General features: G+C 38.0%; 1 protein-coding gene across 1 annotated transcript in view; it reads right to left on the reverse strand.

Annotated features, from left to right (window-relative positions):
* The window catches only part of LOC128998524 (trichoplein keratin filament-binding protein-like), a 34470-nt gene extending 25746 nt beyond the window's left edge, over nucleotides 1-8724 (reverse strand). The window contains exons 1-3 of the mRNA XM_054424695.1: nucleotides 8642-8724; nucleotides 5425-5602; nucleotides 3076-3196 (exon numbers count right to left, since the gene is read on the reverse strand). Of these exons, the coding sequence (XP_054280670.1) occupies nucleotides 3076-3196; nucleotides 5425-5597 (294 nt within the window). The 5' untranslated portion in view covers nucleotides 5598-5602; nucleotides 8642-8724. The remainder of the gene's footprint in view (nucleotides 1-3075; nucleotides 3197-5424; nucleotides 5603-8641) is intronic.
* Between the last annotated feature and the right edge of the window lie 214 nt (nucleotides 8725-8938).

The following is an 8938-nucleotide window of genomic DNA, read 5'->3' on the forward strand; positions in this document are numbered from 1 at the left end:
TATCATCCGAGTTCCTCGAAGCAATAACCCATCAATACAACTTAACTCGTCTTTCACGTTAAAGTATTCTTGAATCTCATTAGGTAAACTTGATTTTCCAGGCCATTCGTCTAAAATTTTTAGCTTGAGTTGTGCACATATTGGATCCCTCATTTGTGAGTGAAGTACTTTTGTCACATTTTCATCTGTAGTGTTTATTCTAATCATACTGATTTCATGGACGAAGGCTTCCACTTCTTCTGTCAATTCGGTTTACCGTTTTGAACTGACATTTTATTTACCAAAAAAACATTACTATTGGCAAGTTCACGTTTTTGGCGTTCTAGCTCCTCATGTTGGCGCAAGGTATTAATTGCTTTCTCCAGAGTCAATTGAGATTCCAGCTGGAGTCTATCACTCAGACCCTCATCTTGCATACCAATAATGAGGACGAGAAGCATCATCTCATCATTTAGTTCACCCCATGCACACGTTTTCGCAAGGCAATGCAAATCTGTTATAAATTTTTCAGATGGATCACTCCCTTGCTTGTGTCTCAAAAATTTTGATCTCTCATAAATTATATTCCGTCTTGGCACAAAGTATTCATCAAAGGCCCTAAGAGCCTCGTCATAAGTATTAGGTTTTGGTGAAAACGAATCGAAAATATCTTCACTTCTACTACCCATTACAAACAAAAGTACATCGATTTGCCGAGCGTCGGAAGTGCTATCCAGACCGCAACCCCGTCTGTACCTTTGAAAGCGATTCCTCCAGGAATGCCACTCATTCGGAGTAAAAGAGAACGTTTCTGGAGTTGGTAAAGTGATATTGACCATCGGAGTAGGAGTATACATAGCTGCATCATTTTCTCGGTTCTTATGTCCCAATGCAAAACCTCGTGACTCATCTTTAGTCTTTCTAGAGTCCCTTTCTGAAACGTAGTTGAGTTCACTTTGGGTGTCGTCCTCACCGTTATCCTCATACCTTTGCCTCCGAGTATTTCGTTTTTTTCTGCCCTTACTTGACATTATGCGTGGTTTTAGACTTTCAGTTCGATAAAAATCCACTAAGCTGCCACCATGTTCTATTTCTAATACAAGAATATTAAACACACATCTTGTTTCAACAAACTCTATTTCCAACTAAACTAATGTTTACCAAAACATGTTTACAAAAATCATCTGTAAACAAAAGATATTTAAACACAAATAAATCATATGACTAAAAGAACATACTTAATACAACACCAACTGATGGCCTACCTTGAAAATAATAACTTACTTTCTGAGGCTCAACACGGTTTTAGGAGCGGACGTTCTACGACCACTGCATTGACGTTTCTTGTTGAGAAAATCACGGAAGCCTTTGAACACAGCGAGTCAGTCTTTCTGAGACTCTGCGACCTCAGCAAGGCCTTCGATGTCGTGAGTCATGATCTGCTAATAGCAAAACTTAGGAAGTATGGAGTTGGAGGTGCTGTCCTTGACACCTTGTCCTGCTACCTGGCCGACCGCAAGCAGGTTGTCTCCCTAAATGGTGCTTCCTCTTGTATTAGAGACATCCCACACGGAGTACCTCAGGGCTCGGTGCTAGGCCCAATCCTCTTCAGCTTGATGATTAAGGACTTGTGGCTTAATGGATCCACCATCTTATTTGCAGACAACACCACCCTCATTTCACAGGGGAAGGACATTGGACAGGTTCGGACGGAGACTGACCACCTACTGGAACGGGCCAAAGACTGGTTCAGCATGAACCGATTCAAGCTAAATGAGGACAAAACCCAATCGCTGCTGTGCACCCTAAAGTTTGATCCACATAAAGACGAAGCTGTGAAACTTCTTGGGTTTTGGCTTGACCCCAAGCTAAGTTGGAATACACACATAGATAAGGTATATACTAAACTCTCCAGAGTACTATGTCTTTTGAGGAAGCTCCGTTACGTCATCACAAAGCCCTATCTACTAAATGTGTACCATGCTCTTTTCCATAGCCATGTCACCTATGGCATAGCGATGTGGGGACACGCACCACTAACTCAGGACATTCTCCTCTTACAGAAGAAGGCTGTAAGAATTATAACATCCTCAGACTTTGATGAACACTGTAGGCCTCTCTTCATGGAGCAAGGAATACTAACAGTGCACAGCCAATATGTCCTAAGCAGTTTGCTACTCCTAAAAGACAACCTCCACCTTTTTGATATGAGAGAAAGCCAGCATAGCCACAACACTCGAAAGGCCCAGGACCTTGATCTGCCGCGGTGTAGGCTTAGCCACTCCATCAAAAGTTACCCTCGCTCAGCAATCAAGATCTTTAATACGCTGCCAAAAAGAGTGAGAGAGTTAGACAAGACTAATTTCAGGGCAGTACTGCAGGGCCATCTGGTTAATAGACCCCTCTACTCTTTAGAGGAATTAAGGGAAGTGCCACTAAAAGTTAGCTGAAAACAGCACTACAGTAGGAAATCAGTTAGGAAATCAAATCACCACAGCCCAGTAAATAAATAGTTTGTTTAGTAAGAAGTTTGTAAATATTAGTTTTAAATAATATGTAATTAAATAGTATGTTAATATGCCTCTGACGCAATCTATCCGACATTGTCGGTCAAGGATTAAGGACACAAGTATCAAGTAAGTAAGTAAGTATCAAGACTTGATGAGGGCAAAACAGTGGTAGGCCAACAGGAAAAAGTTGATTACACTGATTTTAGAACAACAGCAGGTCTAACAAAATACTTGATGGAACTGATAAAAAAAGTTACACGGCATTGTTCATAGTAAACAATAAAAAATGTACAGTAGTTAGCCTCAAAGTAGTATTTATTTGCTGTTTTATGGGAGTGAACGACTTGTATTTTTCAGTGAGTAGCCTATTGAAAAAATCTTATTGTTGACAAAATAATCTATAATTTTAGTATATAATATTTGCAATTGAGATAGTAATAGTTTTTTCCCCGCTTTTATCTCATTTTGTAAACTTGATCCATAAAACACGTTTTTAGGTACCTATACAACAAGAAAGCTCCATATCAATATAATTCATGATTTAAGTTTTCGGTACCTATGTAAACTGAATAAAAATGTTGCATACCTTAATTTCGTCTTCAAACAACTTTTGTTCCGATTCCAGGACTAGTCTTAACTTTTCTCGGCGTTCATCAAGTGTTTGCTTCTTCTTTTCTTTATTTTCAGCTTCAACTCGAGCCTCTTCACTGAAAACGAGAAACCCTAATTAGGTCCAGTCTGTCTAATTTTAAACACAACTAATAGGCAACATTTGGAATATTTTCACAAGAAAAATTCACTAAAGAATATTTTAGACAGATAAGATAATGTGTAAAACCCTTCATCTTAAACCATGACAAGGAATCTTTCTCACTGGCTCTCCAGATTCTTTCCAGCGCCTTAGATAAGTGGACTACAACTGCCAACACCACAGTAATCATTGGAGATTTCAATGTAGATTCTCTAAAACCATCTAATGAGAGGGCACAACTAAGTGAGCTCCTCGTAACCTACAACATCCAAAGGCTGGATCTTTCTCCAACATGTATTTCCAAGGATACTTCTTCATCTATCGATATGTTCTGCATGTCCACTGAGTTCTTAGATGGAGTGACCTGCAACTGTTTAAACAAATTTGACCATAACAACAACCAGAGACACACAAACCATGAGAACCTACATCTGCTTTTGAAATACTCTGGCTGAACAGGACTGGGAAGAAGTATTGAAGTTTGATACAGCCGAAGAAGCCTACAACAAATTCATTTTGATTGTTACACTTGCTCTGAATTCATCTTGCTCACTCAGGAAAATTCGCCCAAAAAGTAGGTATACCATGGAGAAGCTAATTGTGTAAAGGCACGGTATCTCAAAACGCAAAACAACTACATCTTAAGCGAAAGAAGAGAAGATAAGGTAATGATGAATGAGCTCAAGAAGTCAAGACTTAAAACCTAAAACTGAGAGAACTAAGAAAGGAAGCGAGTGCCAAGTACATCTCGGAGGCCAAAAATACTAGCAGAGCCATCTGGAATGTTATCAATAGTGAAAGACAACAAAAAAGAAGTCAGTCAATCACAACAAGTCTTACCATTGGATCGAAAATCATCATGACCCTATTGTTCTTTCCAGTGAGTTTAATGCCATTACACCTCAAACACAGAAGAAACACTGATGAAGATCCAGACTGAGAGAACTGATCACGTTTGATCGCACAAGTGGAAAGTTGACCATCCATTTCCTGTCTTCCAACTTACTTCAGACAGGGAGCTTATCAAAATCATCATTGGCACTAAAAATAGAACCTCATCTGGCCTAGACGAAATATTTTCATTCATGATGAAGCAATGCAAAGAAGAACTGATAAAACCACTATGCCATATCATCAATCTAAGTCTGAACAAAATGGCTCTATGAATGTAATCGTCCAAAGTCATTTCCCTACACAAAAAAGGAAGCAAAGGTGAACTAGGCAACTACAGACCCATTTTTTGGTCTCAACTTTTTCTAAGTTACTAGAGAAAGTGGTTCTGTAGGTACAGAATAACTGACCATCTAAAAAGGAATGGTGTTATCCTTGAAAAGCAGCATGGATTTACAAGTAACAAATCAACATTGACAGCCCTTGTGTCTCTTTTAGAGGATATGCTGGACAGGCTTGAAGGAGAAACCGTTATGGGCTTATTCCTGGATTTGAGTAAAGCCTTCAATTGCCTCAGTCATTCCCTGATGCTTACCAAGCTTTCAGCCCTTGGTTTTGAAGATACTGCACTTGCTTGATTTTGCAGCTACTTGAGTAGAAGAAATCAATTGGTGCTGATTAGACAGACCAAAAGCAATAAAGATAGGCCCTACTTCCCTGAGATCCTAAGGGATCAATCCTCAGGGATCGGTCTGTTTGAGTTTTGCAACATGAACGACCTCGTTTTCAACGAATCAAAAACACAACAGCTCAATTAATGCTTTAATGCTTTGCCTGAGGAAATGAAGAGGCTAAGTCCTGACTCTGGCAAGATCAAAAGGGAGTTACTGAAATGGCTGCTACTCCGCCATTTGTATAGTGTCAAAGAGTACAAAGACTGGAAAAACAATATTTTGTGAAGCAAGTTTACGTCAAAAGTGTTTAAATCTGTATTTGATATGACTCCATTCTTAACCATCCAAAACCATCCATCTTGACGATTGCAAAATAAAGAATCTCTCTCTCTCCCTCTAAACATACAGTCTTACATTGAGTCTTACGTACGTCGGGATTCAGGTTGTGTATGTCACTAACAAGACTATAAGATTGCGCCACTCATCCTACACTCATCTCCATTCATACTTGGCTTAAAATACCTACTGTACTTAGTATGGTCGCCGATTTCATTGAAAAGTATTAAAGTAGGCCTATTAAAAAGTATTGTATGACAACTTTTAAATTAATCTGCTTTACCTTTGCTTAAAATAGTCCTCCGATGTCCATGAAGCATATTTAGAAGCTTTAACATCCCAAGTCTTGAAATATTCAGCTACACTATTCCAATGTTCTTGTTTGCGAAGTTCAGCATTTCTGCGTTGAACATGGAGTTCTTCTTCTTGCCGAGCTGTTCGTCTACCACTATTCATATTTTCTAAAAAAAAAAGAAAAAATATATTTGTCAAACCTTTAAACTACAATGACAGTTTTATCATTTTTCAACTTTTATATTAATTGCACTATCAATTATTTAACACTTTTAACCTCCTCTATCTAAATATAACTTATTCTTTTATCTTCTGTAAACACTGGAGTTTAATAGATTCTAAATAAATTTGTAAATGCTACTTATGTACACCATTTAATACATTTAACCTTAAGACAAATTACTCTTTACAAGATTTCCCTTACTTTGTACTGACTACACCAGGGTTCTCCAATCTATAGCCCGCTACATCCGGCCCGCGAGCAGTTATTTGGCCCATAGAAAGTCAGCATAGGCTAATGAAAAAACTCTTTTTCATAGCAACGACGATAATCTTCTCTCGCAATCACATAAACACACCTGTGTTCAGATGATCTCAGACACAGAAAACGTACTACTATAACCCAGAATGCCAACTGCATGGTAAAAAGCATTAAGCGTTTTGAGTGAGCTTTGCCTGTCAATCCGTAGGCAGCGCCACCAGCATTGCCATGCAATAGCATAGCAACGCTGGTGGCGCTGCCTACGGATTGACGGGCAAAGCTCACTCAAAACGCTTAATGCTTTTTACCATGCGGTTGGCATTCTGGGTTATAGTAGTACGTTTTCTGTGTCTCAGATGACCAACACTCGTCACCAGTGATTGTGATTACCTAATGATGTTAAAATAGAACCAGTGGAATGCCATCAATGAATGGAATTGCTGAGTTTTTCGCAATGGGGGAAAATTAGCAGGAAACATGTAGGCCTAGTAACAGTCATCTAAATATAGATCTGCTCAGTTAGATGGCCATTGCAATCAACCCTGATTATAAGAACTACAAATTGAATTGCAACCTTAAATGAGCTGCAATTTTGGCAAATGCAATATTCTAATTAAATAATAATTTTCTTTTTAATCTTAACACTTGTTGTAAACTCCTGTAGGGCTAAACTTATTGTGAAGTTTCTTAACACTATTGCAAATTAAAGGTTCTTAAAGTAAATTATTTGTAGGTCTAGATAAAAAAGATTTGTGTCATCTTGTGTTTTATTAGGCATGGCATACCGGTATCTGGAATTTTGGTTGGCGACTTTGTTGGTTTATGCTGCGAGGGGGGCAAATTTTCTGCACTGAATTTAAATATGACTGGTCTTCAAAAATGTACAATGTGGCCCTTGAGGGGAAAAGGTTGGAGACCCTGGGACTACACAACCAGGAAACTACTTTTCCGACAATACGATGCCAAGATGGAACTGAGCCTTAAGACATAAGACATAAGTCATAAGACATCTTTATTTCCAGTAGATTGGAAGAGTCAAACATTTTCATGCAGAGCAGTTGTCAAATTGATAAGTATGTTACAAAGTATACTTTGAAGTCTATGAAGAAAAAAAATGCATTTTAAGTTATTTAATAGGTCTAAAACTAATATCACTGAGTTTATCGATATCGAGAAGTAAAATCAACCATTTAAAAGTTAGCAAAATGTTCCAAATTAGACAGGTTGTACTACAAGGCATTAGGTGAAGGCACCTTGAAGTTATCTAGCCTAAGTCTGACCTCATATAAAAGAAAATCTGACTAGATTAAAAAAAAAAAAAAAACAAGAAATCACTACGCCAAATTATTATTTGGAGTTTCCATTACAGGAAAAGAGAAGGAGGTAAGTTAAGATCAACATCAAGAACTACTGGCTGATCAAGGTTACTGTTGTTGGCTGACCGCCCCCGCCGCCCCCCCCCCCCCATCGGTACGCCCCTGCAATAACATAGGATGCATCTCATAGCTTAAGTTATAGAACTTTGCAGACTAAGCAAGGTTTTGAAAATGATTGCATTATTCTTTAATACGTTTACAGTTATAACAGCTTTTTTTGGGGGGACACAAATGTTACAGCATTCTGGAAGGATAGAATCCATCCATTTGAGAGATGTGGTGATTAACTACAGGAGGTGGATCAAGAAGGACTACCATGTAGGCCTAGTGGTGGTCATGTAGTCCAGCAACCAGCTTCTCCATAACTTAAGTGTACCTAAACAGTAACAGTAGAGATGGATCTGTCTCGTCCCTGGTGTCTAGTGGCGACTTTGAGTGTGGTGATGCTAAATAGATGATGAAGAACTACCCGGTGACAGTGAACAACTCTTGAAAATAACATCACTTTCCTCGCAACACTTCTCCTCAGTCATATCACAACCGAAACCAACATCATCACCACCTTAACTTAGTCATCATAATTACCATCCTCATACCCAGTTTTGCAACCAAGTACTAGGCTATGGTCCAACAGAAATATGTTAGCCTTCCATACCTCAATGAGGATTTAGGCCTAACAGCCAAATACTCAATTGGGGCCTTAAAAACATTAGGAAGAGTGGCGAAGTCAATGCAGGACTTCTACAGAATCTAAATTTGCACCTACCAACCAAACAATTAGGCCGTAACAATGATTTTAAAACTATATAAAAAAATAGAAGGCTTGCTTCTAACCAAGAATTAAAAGCATGAATCTAAAAACTTGAATCTGAATTTTAAAAGTATTCTTAACTAATAGGCCTATTAGGTAGAAATGGGGCATATTTTGGCTGCACTTTACTTGACGTCCTACACTCATTCGATTGTTTTTTTCGATTCGATATTTTCATTCGATATATCGTTTGGTTAGTTATGTTAGGTTAACCTTACCTAACTAACCAAACGATATATCGAATGAAGCAATCGATTAATCGATATTTTCATTCGAATGAGTGTAGGACGTCAAGTAAAGTGCAGCCCATATTTTCGACATACAGTAATAGAAATTAGGCCTATTTGCAAAGCTGCTTCTCATTCTACTTATTTTAGGCCTACTATACTTATTCAATCTACTTATTCCATCAGTAGGCCTAAGATAAAACTACTTAGCCTAGGACTATCATAAACATAGGCCTAGAAGTTTATGAAATATCTTACTATTATATAATATACTAGCCTACAACATTTGACTAAAGTTTAAAATATCTCACCTCATTACACTACTGCTTTGCTTAAATTGATTAAGAAAGTTAGCTGTGTTGCCAATAATAACAGAAGAATAAATTACCCTAAGAAGTTACAAAGTTACATTCATTCATTGAGGTTCGGTTCAAATCAAAACAACTTTCAAACAGAACAGAGCAAAGCCCAATGAATGAATCCAAATCCAAATCCAACTAATAGAATGAATTCTCAAATTTGTTAGTGTTGTTTTCTTGAGTCTTTTTTTTCACAAACAAAATCCAATCTTTTTGCCATGGAGTAAACTTACTTGGACTTGAACGGAC

This window comes from Macrosteles quadrilineatus, unplaced genomic scaffold (assembly GCF_028750875.1).
Source record: "Macrosteles quadrilineatus isolate MER2022 unplaced genomic scaffold, UCM_ALF_1.0 Scaffold_7__1_contigs__length_78375512, whole genome shotgun sequence".
NCBI lineage: Eukaryota > Metazoa > Arthropoda > Insecta > Hemiptera > Cicadellidae > Macrosteles > Macrosteles quadrilineatus.